Raw genomic sequence first — 19,626 nt, 5'->3', positions numbered from 1 at the left:
CACACTGCCCTCACCCTTGCTTTTTAGCAGGCAAGACCAGGAAAAAAAACGTTTGCTTACTCTGCTCTGTCGTACAACTCCCTCCGGAGCAGCACCTCTAGGAGGCATGTGAATTTAAGACTGTGACTTTCAAAGTTTCCCACTGGCAATTCTGTCTTCCAGTGTTGCTTAATTTCTGCTGATTGGGAGCTTGCTGGCTATGAATCCATGAAAAGATGTAGCTAATGCTGACAATAACTAACCTCTAGTTTCATGCTATCCTCTTTCTTGTGTTCTGACTTTGAGATTATCTGCACGAAACTTTGAAACAAAGGAGAGAGAGAGAGAGAGTGCAAAAATGCACAAGGATGGAGAGAAAATGGTTATGTTTTATTAAACTTGTGATGCCTACCACATGAACCGTTCTGCTATTTGAACTGTGCAATAAGGAAATTGGTTGTTGAGTGAGCTTGCTATTTAGGAAAATAAAGAAAGAAAAGAAAGAGAGAAAAACGGAATTGGGCATTGAGATTGTTTGCAGTGTAGCGAAGTAATAGGAAATCCCAAGTCGTGAATTTAGTCACATTGCAAATTATTTCGTTATAAGTAGAGGGCATTACCATGTAATCCACTTCCGTCATAGATTGAGATGTGGAGTCTTGCTACTTACACTTTTGGGAAATCAATGATAGTCCAAGGATGATGCAAAAGCTTGTAGTAGAACAGCTTGAATCATAACTGATCCAATTGGCTTAGGTGTTATGCAACGACGCCTGTGGGAGAGGTGGCAGGGTACTGAAGTGCATTATCTTGTTCCGCCCCATGTGTATATTGAAATATGTGGTGAACTGCAAGCATATGAAGCCCATAAGGATTGAAGATTTACTGAATGAAATTGTGGACATGGTTTCTATGTCTGTGTAAGTCTTTTGTGAAAATGCTAAGCAATTGACAAGCCTCATATATAGTGTGGGAACTTCTAATGATCCTCCCATCTTTGGAGTACTTCACATTGGAGTCCAAGGGGTCATCAAGTTATCAGCTATCTTTTTTTCTTCGATGGCTATCAACTATTTTTTGAGCTGATAGATTTGCCATGGCCAAAAGAGCACCTGCAAGTTCCTCGAGAATTTAAATGATCCCTCTAGTTGATATGAACTGCCTCATAAAATCTCAGGTTATACAAAAGAAGAGAGTATCAGGACATGTATCTAAGTTCTGCACAGTTTTCCAGGAACTTAGACTCACTTGAGCTAGCTCTCTTTGGTTTTATTACAATCAGTGTTTTAAAATGCGGGATGCAGTCCCAATGTGGTCAAGTGGCCGACGCGGTAATGCAGTTCAATGCGGTCCAGATGCAGGCGCATCACCCCGATGCGATCAATAAATATAAAAATTCTAAAAAATATCGAAAAATAGATTAATGCATTAAAAAATATGGAGGTGATTTATGTGATAGTAGGTATTTAATTTATTCATTAACTCCAATATTATCAATTGTTTAGAGACTATGAATCCCCTGTTAGAAAGTTGAAACTAGAAACTCGAAAGTAACTTTATAGAAAACATTAGAAGACATCATATTATCATAATTCATAAATATCCAAAAACCATAATTACAATTACAAACTTGGGCTTGAAACCCTCGAGATGTTGATGAACCTACGCTCAAACTTCTTCAAAACAACGCCCAAGCTAATCCAAATTGAAAACCCTACCGACAACCAAGAGCAAATTGATAATTTTTGCAGAAACGATTTCGACCTAAATTTTTTTCTCTTCATTTGATCCAAAAACAGACACAAATGGGGCTATTCTTTGTGTTTGGGGGGCTTTAATAACCCCCCAAAACCCTTGCCCCCCTTTTTGGGGGGGGGGCGGAATGACCCAAATACCATGCTCGTGGGCACCTTTTTCGCCCACAAGCTATTCGGTGCATATGTGGGCACATCCCACCAAAGCGCATATGTGCTCCTAGGCGATGTGATTTGGGGTGCATAGCACATTATGCAGCCGCATATGCGGTGATGCGGCTGCATTTTAAAACAATGATTACAATTTTAAAAAAATCAATAAAGAAGGAGCAGGTGCAAGCAAACCAACGAGGATAAAGATATCATGTATGTGTTTTGGTATTTCGGCAATGCCCTCTCATATTGGTTATAGTCTATATTTTAATATCAAATATAGAGTGACCGCCTCCTTGAGGCTTCCCCTATGCTTTTTACCGGGTTTGGACATATTATTACCTCAGAATGTTGCAACTTCAAAAATTGTTAAAATCAAGTTAAATGCTTGTTTCATTGAGTTGTGCAGAGATTGAGTTCATTTCTTTCTCCCATGGTTTGGAACTATTGATCCGAAAGTGTTTCATATTATGTATGTCACTATATCATATCTGTTTCTTTCCAATTATTGAGACGTATGCTTTCAAATGGCATTGTGAACCAGCCTACTAAATGAGAGTTTTGATTACAATTATTAGACTTCTAACCGGTAACATCTTGCTATGTTAATCTTAACAAATGTCTAATGATTACCAACTGTTTAAGACATTAATAGTTGCTAGCTGCTGTTGATGCTGGGCTCCTTACTTTGTGTATAATTTAATGTATTAGGGAGATTGAGGAAGCTGATATCAAGGCTTTGGAAAGGCAGTTGATGCAATCCATAGAAACCTGTATCACAAAGAAGAAGAGGATTATCCTTTCACGAATGGAGATGGAACGTATACAAGGTTCACAAGAGGTAGGGCAAGTTTGATCCTCCCCCTTATTCATTCCTTCTCTAACTCTATGTTGCTTTCTAATTTAGATATTTATATTTGTTTGAATTTTTTGGTCTCATAAGGGTGAGGACTTTAAACTTTCCCTGAACCCATACCAGGCCCGAATAAAAGTGGTGGGTTGCATTAGATGGGCAGCCAACGTAAAACTTTTTCACACCTTTCATGATTCCTAAACTTTGTTATAGGAAAAGATATGGTGACTGTTGGTCTTATTGAGAGTATGACCCTTGATAGAGAAAAATGGAAGAACAAGATTCATGTAGCTAACCCCTAATAATTGGGATTAGGCTTAGATGATGATGATGATGCTGATATTTATTAAAATAACACTAAATTTTAGTTGAATGTCAGAAAGACTGCTAAAAGAAGTAAACGAGGCAGTCAAATATGGCATGAAGTCCTCAAACAGCTTTAAATCTGGTAGCACTTCACATAAAATCTCACCTCATTGTCCCACTCCTCCATAAGGTGGTTGACCTCTCTACGCTTTTGTTTACATGAGCAATTATAGAGAACCTAGATTTATGCCCAACTCTCTTGCACTATTGCCCTCTCTTTTAATCCACTTGTCCACTCTTAACATTTTTTCCATATCCAAGTCTCCGAGGATGAAGAAAACATTAGCATATTATTTGATACCTTTATAATTGCCATCAACTTTAGCATTGTAATTTTTTTGTCATAACTTGAGTACTCTTTCAACGCGACTGTTCCTCAATGCTAGACTAGAGAAATATACTAGACCTCAACATACAGTTCTGAAGCAAACATATGTTGCTTGGAATCTTTCCATGTATACTTGATGTAAAAGGTCCAAAGTGGATTATTTGAGATAGAACCACTGCTTGCATCTTCTTGAATGGGTTCGCTTACTATCTTGATTTCTGAATGTGAAATAGTTTTCTGCTTGATGAACATGGCTGGAATAAGCTTTCCATGAGGACAAATTGGTTTCTTATCATGAAATTTTTGCTTCTCTCATTTCTTATTATGGATCACATTTGCAGAAGTTAAAGGCAAGGTCATTCCTAAAACGTTTGGTTGGGACAGTTGTCCGCTCAGTTCAGGATGATCAGAAGGAGCAGGGTAAGATCTTGTTCTTTCTAATTTAGTTCTTTTGCTAATTGTCCTTTTCATTTGTTCTTCAATGCATTTCAATGTTCACTTTCTAGGAGTTGCATACTTCCTGTGATAGGACAGCTATAGGAGTCTCTATATTTGTGTGCCCTCGCGCCCATTGTGCATGTTTCTGTCTTAGTAACTTCAGATTCATCTTTATTTTTGAATTTTTTATCTCTTATCCAATTTTTGTGGAACACTTAAAAGGCTAATTCATTAAACTGTTAAAAAATGCTGTTAGTAGAGCATATCATAATCATCTTAGACTTATAAAAAATTCATAATTATCTGTCTCTAGTTGGCACCTTTCTACTTGCCTTAAGAACTTTAGGGTACAGCACTCTTTTACTGTTGGAAGTGCATATAGTTTAACGAAAGAGACAGACAATGATGCCTCCAGTATCAAACTTACACAGGATATTCTGTATTTTGTGCTTCATTCTGATCGTGGTCTGTATACATACTGTGTACACCATTCTTCTATAGGAAAAGTTACCAATGTGAATCAACTTTAATGTGTGAAGTGCTTTTTGGCTTTTAATTTTCTAGCCTAGTGTTTTTATTTGATTTTTCTATTGCTGATGATCAATGATGTGTTGTTCATGGTGATTTTCAAAGATATAAAAAGCATGGAAGCGGAAGTGCAAGCTTTGGAAGAGCTCTCAAAGCAGCTATTTTTAGAAATTTATGAAATGCGTCAAGCAAAGGTCCACTCCACACCTCCCAAAAGAACACTATAATTATTCTTTACTTAAGACAATTCTCCCAGGTGTTATCACATGTTTGGTAAATCTTATATACTCGATTTGTTTTTTATCATAAGCTACATTTACCAGTTGCTTCTTTTGTGTAATATCAACTTGGTTGTCTCTTCTTTGTGGTCTGTCAATTGGTTTCTTTAAATTCTGTTGAAATTGGTCTAGAGATTGGAGATTAGCTCTTCTTGGCATCTTCTACAGCTGTTTCTTTTATGATTCATTTTTTTAATGGTAAGATTGGATATAACTTTAATTAATAAGATAGCATTAACTAATGAGGCTAGCAACTTATCAAAAAAAAAAAAAAAAACTAATGAGACTAGTGACAGCATCAATGCAAAGTTAGAACTTTTGGAGGGATGCTGTAGAATCTAGAGATTTTAAAATTAGCCAGATTAAAACATAATATATAAAATGCAAGTTTAGTAATAATAAGAGTAGAAACGAGGAATTAGTTAAGATTGATGGCCAATAAGTACCTAAAAGCGATTATTTTCGATATCTTGGGTCGATAATCCATGAGAATTGAGAGATTGAGGAAGATGTCGCGCATAGAAATAGAGCTGGGTGGAGAAAGTGGAGATATACTTCTGGAGTCTTACATGATCGTTGCGTACCAATGAAACTGAAGGGGAAGTTCTACATGATGGCTATAATACCAGCCATGCTTTATGAGAGAATGTTGGGCAGTTAAGAAACAACAATTCATAAATGAGTGTAGTTGAGATGAGGATGTTGAGATGGATGAGCGGCAAGACAATAAATGATAGAATTCGGAATGAATATATCCAAGGGAACTTAAGGGTAGCTCCAATAGGCGATAAGATGCAGGAAAGTAGACTTAGGAGGTTTGGCCATGTGCAGCGTCCACCTAGAACAACACTGATTAAGAAGGGTGATTTGGTTCAAGTTCAAGGCTCTAAAAGGACAAGGGGAAAGCCCAAAAAGATATGGATAGAAGTAGTGAGAGGAGATATGGTGACTTATAGTCTGACTAAGGGTATTGCCCTTTATAAAGCGGAATGGCGGAGCATGATTCTTGTAACCAACCCCAAATAGTTGGAATAAGGGTTGAATGATGATGATGATGATAAGATTGGATATGTTTATTATGCATTTTATGTTTGGATGCATGTTATTGACTTGATAAGGTCTAAGAGTTTTATTATGTGTCTGGTATTATAAGGGCAATCCCAAACATTTTGCCGAGCGGGGTGATGTCGGCTTGTAACCTTAATGGGGGCAAACAGGTAGTTTGGATCATGGGCGTGGTCGCTTTGGTGGTAGTGGTGGTGCCCTAGCCAATGCGTGCTGGTCGAAGCTAGGAGACATTGTGGCTTGCCCTCTTGAAAGGAGTGGAGCAGGCCATGACATAGAGAGGGGGGGAACCTCATCAGACTGAGCACCTCCCGCTCTTAACATGTTGATGCCCCTTTGTCTCATCAGTTGCCATCGAGATCCACTCTAACATGGACAATCCCTTTTATATGGAGCAAAAGTCTGCTTCATAACTGAGATGGAGCAATCGAGAAAACACTCGAGTAGGCCCCTACACTCAACTTCAGATGGGCACCCTCCTTTCTTTCACATGCCTAGATGCCATACATAGGTTGAAGGAGGGGCTACTGATGCTATTAAGTTATTAACCAAGACTAGGTGGTGCCCTAGCTGATGCTATCGTCCATACATTGCATATCTTAGGGATCAAGGTCCCAACCCTTTTGGAAACCTATGTCCCAACCTTTTGGGAATCGTGCTTCCAGCCGTTTGGGATCTTGCAAGAAATTATTACGAAATGAGTTCCATATGGCAAAAGTTTTGAGGTTCTAGAGTATCCTTAACCAAGAATCATTTAGTATTGGAGTCGACGGGTTGAGTGCCGTTAGCCAGGGTTCCCCTAGTATTGGATTCGCGGCCCTCAACTGCTTTAAACAAGGGTTCCTGACAACAATGATTTGACCCGTCAACTTCCGGGGCTATGGGTAGTGAGTCACTTTTCCGATTTCATAAGGAGGCTGAATAACTTATCACTACTGCTCCAAGGCCCAAGTTGAAGCTGGCTTGTCGCTTGACACCAACTTGTAACTCTTTGTTAATAACTTGGTAACTCTAGATGGTTGCATTTGAATCTCAATGCTACACAAAACTTTGATCCCATGTTGATCGAAGCATGGTTCGGCACACCTATGAACCCTGGGATCTGATGTGGAATCTGGATCCCAAATAATTAGGATCAGCATTCCTGAGTAGCGGGGAGAGAGAATCCTAAACTGAAAAATATGAGATTCCTTGAAGATCCCATGTCTGAAGAACAAGAGTGATATCTTGGAGTAGAAACACCACCTAAGGTGGAAAATTCAGGCAAGGATGAGAGGGGCATCATAACTCCTTTGCTTAGTCAAATGGGATTAGAGCATGTAAACCAAAATGCAAAAAAGAGCCTTGGCCTTGGGAAAATCAGCAAGACCAAACAGGCCTTGCTGATAAAGTGGTGATTGAGTTCGCTATTCAGAAAGACCACCTTTGGATGAAAGTAACAACTAGGAACTGTGGGGAAGGATCATCAAGGTGGCTGGTTAAGGCACATTGGAGTTGGCTATGCCTATCAGGTATTTGGAACGGAATAAACAATCGTTTTGAATTCCATAAGCAACATCAGGATGCAAGTTGGAAACCGAACAAACACGTGATTCGGGCAACACCTGTGTCTTCGGGACAGCCCCTTAAGGATCGCTTCTCAGAGGTGTATTGTTGGCAGTAAAACCAGAACTAGAAGTGGCAGAGGTAACGAAAAGATCTGGGTACAGCACCATATGGAATCCATGTTTCGGAAGGGACTTAAAGGATTAAGAGATTTAAGTGTTTGAGAACCTGAAGGCAGCGCTACAGCAAGTATTTCTCAGGCTAAGTAGGAAGAGTATAGTGGGCCCCTTAGTCAAGGAGATTTTTGGGTGAAGTCAATATACTACTCTGTAAAATGAATTAGTGATGCTGATCGTAGTGTTAGGGAGGTGTGGTACATCAACCTGTAAGCACAGGCCTTTGTGTGGCTGAGTGTACCTGAAAAATCCTCACTGTTGACCACCTAAAGAGTAGAGGTATGTCCATCCCTAACATCAGGTATAATGTGCAAACAGAATAAAGAAACAGTGGACCATTGGTTTTTACAGTGTAATATGGCAAGGATATAGAGTTTTGTTTTAAATATGTTTGATATGTATGGGTAGTGCCTCATTCAATTGAGTGTTGTTTCCATAGTTCAACCCACTATTGCCAAAATTGGGGCTAATACTATGGAGAATGTTCATGGTGGGGGTAATATGGGGCATATGGCATGAAAGGAACAGAAGGTGCCTCAGAGATGAAAAGACATTGGACACAATGGATGAAGGACAGTATCAAGGCCACTGCAACATCATGGGATCAAGAATGGAAAGCATGTTGGCATTTGCCAGCTGCAGATGAATACCAGTGGAAGAACTTTGTCAATACAAACATTAAAAGGCAGAAGAAGGTAAAATGGACTTTGATGGGAAATTCTAAAGGGGATCCTGGTCGGCAGGTGCAGTGTATTGTAGGGGATTACCGCAGAAGAACCCTCTTGACATATTCTTCCCTGTTACATATAGCAACTTCAATGAAGCAGAGGCAGTGCCCTGCCCTTCAGTATAAAGACTTTCTATTCAATCTGGGCTTCCATAATCATAGAAGGCGAGTCGAGCAATGTGATTCCCTGGGGTCAAAAAGAGAATTCCTGCCTGGTGTTTTAGTTCTAACAAGAACTGGGTTAGGCTGAGTCACCTTAGAGCATGCATAAATACTTGGGGAGAGAAACCAATGAAGAAGCCGATGCTTTGGCAAGGATAATCTTAAACCCTTCCTTGATAATTATTTAGTGAGTACTGGGTACAATTATAAATCTTCATGTTTAGTATTTTTGTGAAGTGTGTGTGGTGGTACAACAATAGAGTCTTGTGTAATGGACTCACTTTTGTAGATTGGAAAATACACTTGCCTTCACTGGTTTACTCAAGCAAGGAGTATAGTTTATTGTTTCTTCCTGAGCTTCCTCTTGTCTAAACCTAGTCTTGTATATCTTATTTTGGTGGTAGGGGTGGGCTCGAATCCACCTAGCACGAGGTTGAAACTTGAGACAGCAAGGGCAAGCATGAAAAGTAATCATTGTAAACAATTGCAGAATGAACTACCCTTTGCTTGACTCATAGGTTATATATATGGCAATACGTTTGAAAGCGATGACATAACCATGAAATATATAAATGCAGTGACATACATGAATTGTACAGTTATAATTAACAAGTTGATGATTCTGCTTGCCCTCAAGTTGGAGAGAATGGTTGACATTTTTCATTCTTAAAGTATCATGCTGGTCACCTGCAAAGTTTTGGCAAATGTGTTTACCATTTGAATGATTTAGGGAAGATAATAGATATGAAATTTAAGATTTTTCCCATGGCAAACTCCCAATAATCCTAGATGAAACTGTGTGGGTCTATGTACTATGGTCCTAGTGTCTCACTCAGTTACCTGTGGCATACGATCAGATGGGTGTAGTTAGTAATTGCATGAAAAAAGCAAAGCATGCATATTCCTCCCCATACATTTAATGGCATTTATGCAAACATTGTTTCTAATTTTGGGTAGGGCAGCTGGGCTTCAAACCTTGGACTTTGTGTTTCTGGTCCTCAATGCATGAACCATCAACTCCAGATACATCATAACCAGCCCTGAACCCAACACGCAATAGCATCGTTTCATTCTGAAAAATAACATGCACACATTCTTTTATGCTTGTCATGAACAAGTTCCCAGTTTTTATTTATTTGCAATTTTTGGGACTTGTTTCCATGAAAAGAAAATATATTTAACATCAGCGTATGTAGAGTACCATGCTGAAATTAAGGTTTCAGGTTCATTCTTATCTTTTCCTTTTTATCTCCTGTTATTGGAGCCTTGGGAGGGCGGGAGGTTTAACCTACCCCACTATCCTTCTTTTCCTTTGTTTCTTTTCAAATTATAATGCAACTGTTACACTATTATATCTAGGGAAGGGTTGTGCCCCCTTCCATGGAAACTAGGTGGGACCATGTGTGGCATGATGGTAGCCGTCAAGGGTGCTAATTTTTCACTCAGCCAAACTGTGTGGTATTGAGCCTAAGTCGAACCCGGATTCAGGCGAGGCTAGCCTTCCACAAGCCCACTCAAGAGGAATGGAGCAAACAATCACATAAGGCACCCACAAAGTTATAGGCTTGATTGTAAGCTGCCATGGATGCCCCTCAATGGTCCGGGCAAAGGGTATATATAGCTCCAAGTGTACATCAAAACACTCGTCCTAATTTACATCGGCCATTAAGGCCTGTACCACTATTACTACCAACCATCTGGTGTGGCAGTTAAACCAGCCAATACCCCACCATCAATGACTACCCGCGTGGCTCATTAAGGGTTTGGTCAACCCACTCCACGTGTCATTACTGCCCATGCATGTCACATCAAATATGCATGAACATTACAGCTCTTAATGCCCTCTTGGTCGTCCTCAATAGCCTTCACACATAAGGGTCCACACCTGCCCAGTCAGGTTTATGGTCAGTTGCCTCTTGCGTATGGTCCATACCATTTCTCGTTAGGTTAGGCTGCCCATAACCTTGCCTCAATCCATTGGTCGCATGGGTCCACTAGGTCTCACTGACTTTAGCCATTCGTACTCACTACTTGCCTAAGGCCTTGCTCCAATGTCATCAGTTACTAGCCCACATGTGCTCATGCTCTATGCACCACGCTGCACCAGCCTCACCTCCCACCCAAGACTGGTCAAGGCTCACGGTACTCAACTCCCTCATAAAGGTTTGTCGGGATAAAGAACTGAACTGCCAGGAGAGAGCTAAATCCACCATAGTAGCATAAGTCTGTACAAGACTTGCAGGCCCTTTGCGAAATGTTTTCGTTGCTAAGGTATTCCGTGCCCGCTTAGCCGGCACGCATGAGGCTAAGCAAAGAGGTCTAACTGTGGCCCACAAAGGAGCCATGCTCCCATGGACTCAAAGTATCTAGTCTTTCTTTCATGTCTTTCTCTCTCTATGATTGTTACTCTCTCTCTCTGCCTTTGACTTTATTTATTTCCATGTAGTTAATCAATTCCTGCAATAAAAAAGGAAAGCAAGTAATAGGTCCACAGGGACGATCTAGGGTTCTTACTCTTTCCTATAATTATATTTGAGTTGATAATATTGTGAAATAATCTATGTAATTTTTCAAATTGGTTTAAATTTCCAATTCATTTCAGGAGGCTGCTGCTTTTTCTCGAACATGGAAGGGGCACTTGCAAAATTTTCTAGGCTATGCTTGCTCAGTGTATTGTGTGTATAAAATGTTTAAGGTATGGGCTTATTGAATCTCTAGAGTGATTTCTGTTTTAAATTATTTTTCTACCAAGATGTCAAGTTCATTGTGGTTTATTTGAAAATCAAACAAACATATGGTCGAGAACATTAGGGCAAAAACGACAGTTTCAGAGTAATATCTATCTCTTTTCTTTCACTTTATCTATGCATATGCATGTATTTGATGTATGTGCGTAATTGCGTAGCTATGTAATGCGCTATGTGAATATAAAATGTTTCCTTCCATAGGGTAATGATATATTTAGTTTAGTTCTACTAAGAAATAATGTCTTATGACAATGGAATAATGCAGAAGTTTAGCACAATTAGATTATGTAGCTTGTGAAGATATAAGAGAGGTATGAGTTTTACAAGAAAGCTATTATTACTTTAATTTTTTTAGGTAAGTGAAAGCTATTATTACTTGCCCATTGAATTATGCCCCTAGCCCCTACAGAACTCTTATGCCTAACATACTGCTTTTCTTACCTTCTCAACATTTGTACGTCTTGATGGTGAATATTGTGGATATGTATTCCACCAAAACGAGGATCAGGCTGCCTCTTGTATACAAATTACAATCATAGCAATAGCAAGATGTACTTGGAATGAAAGATACAACACCAAACTATGCATGGCAAACCAAAAAACACTAAAACATGTATAGGAAAATTGACAAGTTGCCTTCTCAATTGGAAATCTCATTGCATCTCATCATGATGATATGAAACATGTACTTTGTGGTACCTTTTTACCATTTATGCATTTAATTTTTGCATTTTCAAATAACTTGAAGGTGAAAATGGAATTTACATTCAGACAACCATTTCTGTGAAGCCTAATAGAAGCTAACATGTTTCTAATAGAAGCTAACATGTTTTTATGCATCTTAGCTTCTAACAATTAATTTGCGCTGGTAGCTATTCAGAAATTGTGATTTCTCAGTTGCATATCCTCATAAAAATTTATTGTTGTTGCCTTTTAACTTTCCTCTAGCCATTGCATAGCTCTCTTTAAAGGCACCTGACCTGTTTGTCTTTTTGTTAATGCAGTCTATACAGAGTGTTGTATTCCGAGAGGTACTCCTTTCTCAAAGTTCCTTTCATAAATTGCTTCTGATACCTTTAGCAAGAATTACACAACTTTATCTTGCAATTAGTCATTTCTAAGATTTATATTAAGGTTTTCATCACAAAGTTGATCTCATCTGCTTTTAGGTACTTCTTTTCATAAGTGAATGATCTTCCTTGTGCTCTGTTGAATAGGCTGGCTCAGTTGACCCAGTGACAATGACAATTAGCATATTCCTGCAGTTTTTCGATATTGGCATTGATGCCACGTTATTATCTCAGGTTTGTCTTGCACTTTTATTTCCAAGAAAGTGGATAGTATGCAACTATTGATATCTAAGTCTTGTTATACAGAAGAAGAAGAAGAAGAAAAAAAAAAGTCATGTCGAGTAAAAAAGGAAAAGAAAAAGTCATGTCATTAGAATCATTGTTGTCAGGACATCAATTGCAGGACCAGTTGCTTATGAACAATCAGTCCAGCAAAATTGTTCTCACCAAACATATCAAAAACAAAAAGATCTCAAATTTAAGGAGATATGATACTGCTATTTGGTTGCACAAATTACTTGACATTACAAAATTAGAAGCATTTTATGTGGGCTGTAAGTTGAGCACCAGTATTTGGTTTTTCTATCACTAGATGAAAAACTTGCCAAATAAGTGATGGTGCATTTGGTTGTTCTGTCCACTGCAGTCTCATGGAAATGAAAAATCTCATTCTTTAATCTTAGTACGAAATATAGTGTAATTTGTGGAAAAGGTGCCTCGGTATGGATTCTTTAATCTCATTTGACCAAATATGATTCCCTTTTTTTTTTTTCTATTAAGTTATTCTTAATTTCTTGTTTTCTCTGCCTATTATGTTTAATGAAGTGGACTAGTTCATAATATGTTCAACATGGATTTCTTTGTTTAGTTTTATTTTTATATCAGGTCAAACCACCGTTGAGCTCTAATTGCACAGGTACAATTGCCTTTATCGAAAAAGCATTGTATTGGGTCCATCCAAAATGACCACAAATGTTGCACATCTTCATCCAACGTCTTTAGGAGGCAGCAGGTTGAATTTTCCAAAACATGATAATGGGTGGCAATTTTGGCCTATATCGGTGTTTTAAAATCTTCCATGGCCTTCATTCCTAGATCTTCAATATTTCCCACACAACTATACAAATTCAATATCGTGATCATCATCCGAGCTTTATCCCAACTATTTGGGGTCGGCTACATGAATTATGTTGCCATTCCACTCTATCAAGGGTCATACCCTCATTCAGACTGTAAGTCGCCATATCTTTTTTTACTACTTCTATAATGTCCTCTGGGGCCTTTTTTTTGTCCTCTTAGAGTCTTCCACTTAAACCAAATCATATCGTGTGATGGGTGTTGTTCAAAGTCAAAATAAATTGGTAATGAGGGGAATGATCACCTGAATTGCACTTCAACATTCTAAGGCTGAAATATGGATCCTCCAAATATACTTCCCGAATAGTTTCAAGATCCATGGTATTCACAGCCAAAGTGCGCAAAAGATAAGTATGTTGGCTTAGCGCATAGGCCCCTCAATTTTGATCCTCTGACTAATCTCGAATAGTGAATGTGAACTCTGAGTAAGCCACCCACTTTGCATGTTGTGCGCTAAGCTTCTAGTTGTGCCTTGATTTGCTTCACTGCATCGTGATCGATGTATAAGAAACTTTTATTGCACTAAGAACCAAGGTCATAGGGCTTAGATAACTGCAAAACAATTTCAACTTCATACGTGTAACACTTTCATCGTGCTTCATTGAGTTTTTCACTAAGTAGAGCAACATGCCTCTTTTCATAATTGAGCAGGGCACCAATCCCCTTATGAGAAGCATCATAATGTACCTCGAAAGCCTTTTTGAGATCTCGCAATGAAAGCATTGGATGATTTTCCTTCTTGTCTTGAAAGTTGTCAAAAGCTTCGCTTGACGTTGGAGTACAGGAGCAATTCACCTTTCAAGCACTATGTGATTGAGGCCATGATAGTACTGAAATTTCTAATGAACCTTCTGTAGAAAATAGCAACTCCATGGAAACTTTATGCTGCTGACACTGATTTTGGGACATTCTGCTATGATGTGCACCTTCTCAAGATCCACCTTTACCCCATTTGAAAACACAAAATAGCCCAAGACTTGATGCAATTGGTCAAAAAGTTACAGATCTTGAGATTGATGTATAACTTCTCAGCCCTTAACACTATTAATATCTAGTGCAAATGATCAACATGGCCATTGCCATCTACAACATAAACAAGTATATTATCGAAATAAACTACCACAAATTTGACAATAAAATGTCATAATTCCCGTGTCATCATGTGCATAAATGTGTTGGTGCATTTGACAGGCCAAAAGGCATCACCAACTGCTCATATAACCCACTCTGTCTTAAAAACAATGATGTGAGGACCGGACTGGTCTGGATTTTTTGACTTGTGAACCGGTGCCAAGACCGATCCAGTTCAGGTAATGAACCTGGGAGGACCTTGAACTGGCAATGAACCAGTGAAACAGCCGGATGTTTTTTTATATATTATGGTAATTTAAAACAATCATAATGTCAAACAAAGAGACTCATACAACATGACTTGAACAAATAAACTTACCTGAAAATATAAGAGAAGGAAAAACCCTAATATTTTTGGGTTTTATATTTGTTTTCTTTTTATTTTTGGGTTTTCTATTTCTTTTCCTTTTTTTTTTTTTTTTTTTACATATTTAGTTTTAACTTTTAATGTTGTAATTTGTTAGGGCTTAAAGAGTGACTTCAAAAATCCAAAAAAATAATAATAATAAAGAAATTTGTTTGGTCCAAAATTGTAATTTCTCTTTATGGTACTTTATGTTTTTAAACTGTAATGTTTATTCGCAGAACTTTAGATTAGTTTATTTTTTGTAAAAGTCACTAAAACCAGAAAAAAAAATGAAATGCAAAAATACAAATGGAAAATTTTGTTTGGGCCATTTTTTTGTTTTTCTACTATTATTTTTTCGATTTTTGGTCCGAAATATGCACAAAAAGATCTAAAAATCGAAAAAATAAAAATGAAAAACAGAAATACAAAAGGAAAAACAAAAACAAAAACAAACAACGATAGCAAAAACAAAAAATTTCTTTTTTTGAGTTTTTTTATTTTTATTTTATTGGGATTTTTTTTTTTAATTTTCTATTCTTTGCACTTTGAATGCTTAAAAATAAAAATAAAAAAATCAGAGCACGAAAAGTTATGACCTTTTTGTTTTTTGGCTTCATTATAAATTTGAGTTATTGTATTATTTGAGGGGTTATATTTGTTTATAATATTTTTAAAAGTTTTATTTTTTAGATTTTTACATATATTTTGTATTTTCCTCATTATGCTATTTTGATTAATTATTTAATTTCTTAGACCGATCTAACCAGTGAACCAGTCCAGTTCGGCTGGCCTAACTGAACCAGTGCCTTCGTCGATTCGGTCACCAGTACGGTCCTAACAACATTGCTTAAAAGTGGTCTTCTACTCATCTCGTTCGTGTATGTAAATTTGATGGTAGCCACTTCGCAACTCAATTTTTGAAAATACTAAAGCTCCAGCCAGCATGTCAAGCATATCATCCAACCATGGAATAAGGAACTGACATTTAACTGTGATTTTTTAATAGCCCTAATTTCTGCATACATTCTCCATGATTCATCTTTCTTAGGGGTAAGCAAAGTTGGTACAACACATGGACTCACCCTTATGAACCCCTTTGCCAACAACCAATCCACCTGCCTCTGAAGGTCATCATGTTCTTTAGGACTCATTATATAGGCTGGTAGGTTAGGTATGTTTGACCCAAGTATGAGGTCTATATAAGGCTGCATAGACAAATTGATTTCTCTAAATGTTGTCAAAATGAGAAATTCAAAGTAGCTTCCTTTCTGCCAAGGTTGAATAAATAAGAATGATATGTCCCCAAATAAAACGTAAAATTGTCAAGAGGCAGAAATGATGTTCCGATCCACTTCTGTGTAAGTCTTATCTGGGATGCCAGGTTCATTCAAAGCCTAAGATTTCATCTAACACCATCTCTATACTTTGTTCCCATGTTCCTTGGCACAAACACTTCAATATTCAGAGCTCTTGATCCTCTATGGTTGAACAATCAAATATCCTTCACAATGTATACATTTAGTTTATGTTATTAACACGTAAAGTTTTACAGTTTAATTTTCTTCATTTACATCATTTCCTCCCAATTGTTGTCAAAACACATTAACCTGGAATTGAACTTTGTATCTGACTTCTCCATTTTCTTGATTATTGTATGTTGCTTTGCAATTGGGGTGTGGCTTATCTTGGTGTTACGCTCTCTTTCTTGTGTAGTATATATCCTTGATATTCATTGGCGTGCTTATTGTGATATCTGTGCGAGGCTTCCTCACCAATCTCATGAAGGTAACTTTTCTGTCTCATGCACGTGTACCTAGATACATGCATGAACACATCTGCATATCTCGTGTATGCATGCAGTCATATATACTCATTCTCATTCATACAACACATGGATGCACATTTAAGTTCTTTTCTTACACATGCGTGTTGGAATGCATTTGCAGTTCTTTTTTGCAGTCTCAAGAGTGGGAAGCGAATCATCCACAAATGTTGTTCTCTTCTTGTCAGAGATCATGGGCATGTATTTTGTCTCATCAATCCTTCTGATAAGGAAAAGTTTAGCTAACGAATACAGGTACGCAATCTGAAAAGATGTGTTTCTGCTTAGAAGTTCTATTTATTAAATTTAAAACAGAAAGCAAAAAGCAATATATGTACTCTTTGCCCAGCTTGTCTAGAACTTGATCACCATCATCCGAGTCTTATCCCAACTATCTAGGGTCCACTTGATCTGGTTTGAATTAGTTTTGTTAGTTGAATGATCGTCAGGGAATGGCAGTAGTAGAATGTACCATGACAGTTTACACACACATATAGAGAGAGAGAGAGACCTCAAATCTTGCTGGAAAACATAGTTCCAATACCAGAAAACCTGCAAATCGATCATCTTCACCTCGATGATCATGGACATGAAAAATAGTGGATTTCAAGCCCTAAAAGTGGCCCACATCGTGCAACACTTTTTTCCAATTCAAGTGTTCGCAGATTTCCCTGAACTGTACCCATTTGTGGATTCAAATTCCACAATCAGTGGTAGAAATGGATTTAGAGCCATCATAAGGTGTTGAGGTGCTATATCTTGTTTTGCATCTGGTTTTGAGATGCCTTAACAAATTTCATAAACGCTTGTCTACTAGTAGCTAAAATAGGATTGATTTACTTTTGGAAAGAAGATAAACCTAGTGTATGCAGGCAAACTGAACTGAGCATTCACTTTGCCTGTTATTGTCCAGGGTGGGTTTTAATGGCATAAGTTAGCATTTGGCAAGTTTCTTTTTAGTTCTTACTTCACAATGACTTTTTTCAATTATGTTTTTAGTTTTGATCTGTACCATTTTGCTTATTAATTGGGCTATTTTGTTTATATCCTCGTTGTTCTATGGCTTGGCAGGTTGACCATAACAGATGTGTTGGGTGGTGACATTCAGTTTGATTTTTATCACCGTTGGTTTGATATAATATTTGTTGCCAGTGCTTTCCTCTCTCTAATATTGCTCTCTGCACATTATACCTCTCGTCAGGCTGATAAACACCCCATTGATTGATTTTTTTTAATTTTTGCACTTTCACAGTTGTATCAATTTTTTCCTTTTCTTTTTTGGAAAATTTATCAAAACAACCATAAGATATGAATTATTCAACATTTTACACATCATTTGATTTATTTTCAAAATACCGATCAAAAGATGCATGATCACGACATGGAATAATTACAAAAGAGTAAAATGTTAAATAGTTTATCTTATGAGTAGTTTGATAGATTTTTCTCCTTTTACATATGCGCTCTCTCTCTCTAGTTTCTTATTTAAGCTGCAAAGTTCAAAAGACGGCATCATCTGATACAATGGTGTGAAAATTTTGATTAATGAGTTTTATGTTCAATTTAGGGGGGCATTTGTTTCATTGAAGAGTGGTTTGCCAAAGTGCGGCTTCCCCAAATAAAGTCGTTTTGATGTTGTTTTGGAAGCCGTGGCTCCTCTGCCTCATAATTTTCAACTGCTTTCGAAACAACATTGCACTTTCTGCAGGCAATTGTGGGAAATGTAATAGTGATGGAAGCTGCGGCTTCTATGTCTTCTAGTAAACAAATCTGCACATAATGTCGGTTAAGCTGGAAATTTTAGAACAAGGTATGCGTAATACAGTAGTGTGAAAAAATAGATCCATTTATCTGATGTTTCCATTTTAACTTAATGTGGATATACTTTTTCACATCCCACATCTGTGCCAAAACTCGTAAAATGAACCTTCCAGGAATGGCACTTGTATATGTGAGGAAGGAGAATCTCAAAGTAACTTCAGGAAACTTTCTTAGTAACTTTCCAATGAAAAATAAAACAATGGCAAACAAAAGTTCAAGGGCATGTTTGGTTTTTACATGAAAGAACACCCTTTTGTAATCAGGTGCGGGAGTTTTTATTTTTTGTCCCACTGTATTTTTTTTCCATTAAATGGCTGTTAATTATGAAAAAAAAAACTCTCATATTAAATCACATGGGGGAGCTCGTTTCGGTAGTTATACAGTGTAAAAATACTTTAGGAAAATGTTTACACACCAAATGTGGCCTCAGGATGGAGCATTCACACCTTAAGAGATCAAAGTTTGCCAAATAGTTGACTCATGTCCTTCAAAGGAGTTAATTTTTTGGGATACTAAAATTGTAGGTGAAAATATTATAAGCGTATTTTTAGATGTATTTGTTATCATTGATAACTCATTCATCATCATTATCGTTGAAGCATGTTTTCAACTAATTGGGTGTGGCTATGTTCATACTGGTCTGCCAATTTGCTTTATTAAGGTTTTTAAGCGAGGTTACTAGTCATCATATATTTTTCACTACTTTCAACTGTCTTTTTGGACTTGTCCCATGTCTTTTTTTAACTTTCTACTTGAATTAATTTGCACCTCGTGGTGCACTGGATTTGAATCACATGATTAGCCCACTTAAGATTATTTTCTCTCATCTCATCTTATCATTGATAATTAATTGTTTTACTAAAATTAATTTTGATAATGAATTGTCTGTTTGTGAGTGTCAATCAGAGTTATTTGAGATAAAAGTGATAAGTTTGAACAAGTGTACATTTTTTAGTAGTAGTCTATTAAGAATGATTTGCTGAAAATCACATGCAAAAAAAAACTAAAAATAAAATGAATTCATTGAAAAAGTAAGATGATTAAATAATATTACACATTATACAAGACACGTACCAAATAGCCAGCAAGATAATATTATACAGTGTATTAGTTTTAAATGAGATGATCCATTCTAAATAAAATTAAGGGAAATTTATCACAGTACACATAAGAGATTAACAATGTAACTTTACCCAC

The 19,626-nt window shown here is 37.3% G+C and overlaps 1 protein-coding gene across 3 annotated transcripts in view; it reads left to right on the top strand.

The window, feature by feature from the left end:
• Positions 1 to 17,961, top strand: part of LOC18443970 (GPCR-type G protein COLD1) — a 44,816-nt gene extending 26,855 nt beyond the window's left edge. For 2 of the 3 annotated variants that reach the window (XM_006854149.4, XM_088860830.1), the window contains 9 exons: positions 2,598 to 2,727; positions 3,775 to 3,853; positions 4,505 to 4,593; positions 10,955 to 11,047; positions 12,104 to 12,130; positions 12,317 to 12,403; positions 16,500 to 16,571; positions 16,733 to 16,863; positions 17,680 to 17,961. In XM_006854149.4, coding sequence (XP_006854211.3) covers positions 2,598 to 2,727; positions 3,775 to 3,853; positions 4,505 to 4,593; positions 10,955 to 11,047; positions 12,104 to 12,130; positions 12,317 to 12,403; positions 16,500 to 16,571; positions 16,733 to 16,863; positions 17,680 to 17,833 — 862 coding nt within the window. In that variant the 3' untranslated portion in view covers positions 17,834 to 17,961. Of the gene's footprint in view, positions 1 to 2,597; positions 2,728 to 3,774; positions 3,854 to 4,504; positions 4,594 to 10,954; positions 11,048 to 12,103; positions 12,131 to 12,268; positions 12,404 to 16,499; positions 16,572 to 16,732; positions 16,864 to 17,679 lie in introns of all 3 variants that reach the window. The other variant, XR_016051272.1, reaches the window with a different exon arrangement.
• Positions 17,962 to 19,626: the final 1,665 nt, after the last annotated feature.

This window comes from Amborella trichopoda, chromosome 3 (assembly GCF_054954075.1).
Source record: "Amborella trichopoda isolate Santa Cruz 75 chromosome 3, AtrichopodaSantaCruz75HAP2 v2.0, whole genome shotgun sequence".
Classification (NCBI taxonomy): Eukaryota; Viridiplantae; Streptophyta; class Magnoliopsida; order Amborellales; family Amborellaceae; genus Amborella; species Amborella trichopoda.
This window is presented reverse-complemented; position numbering and strand designations above follow the sequence as displayed.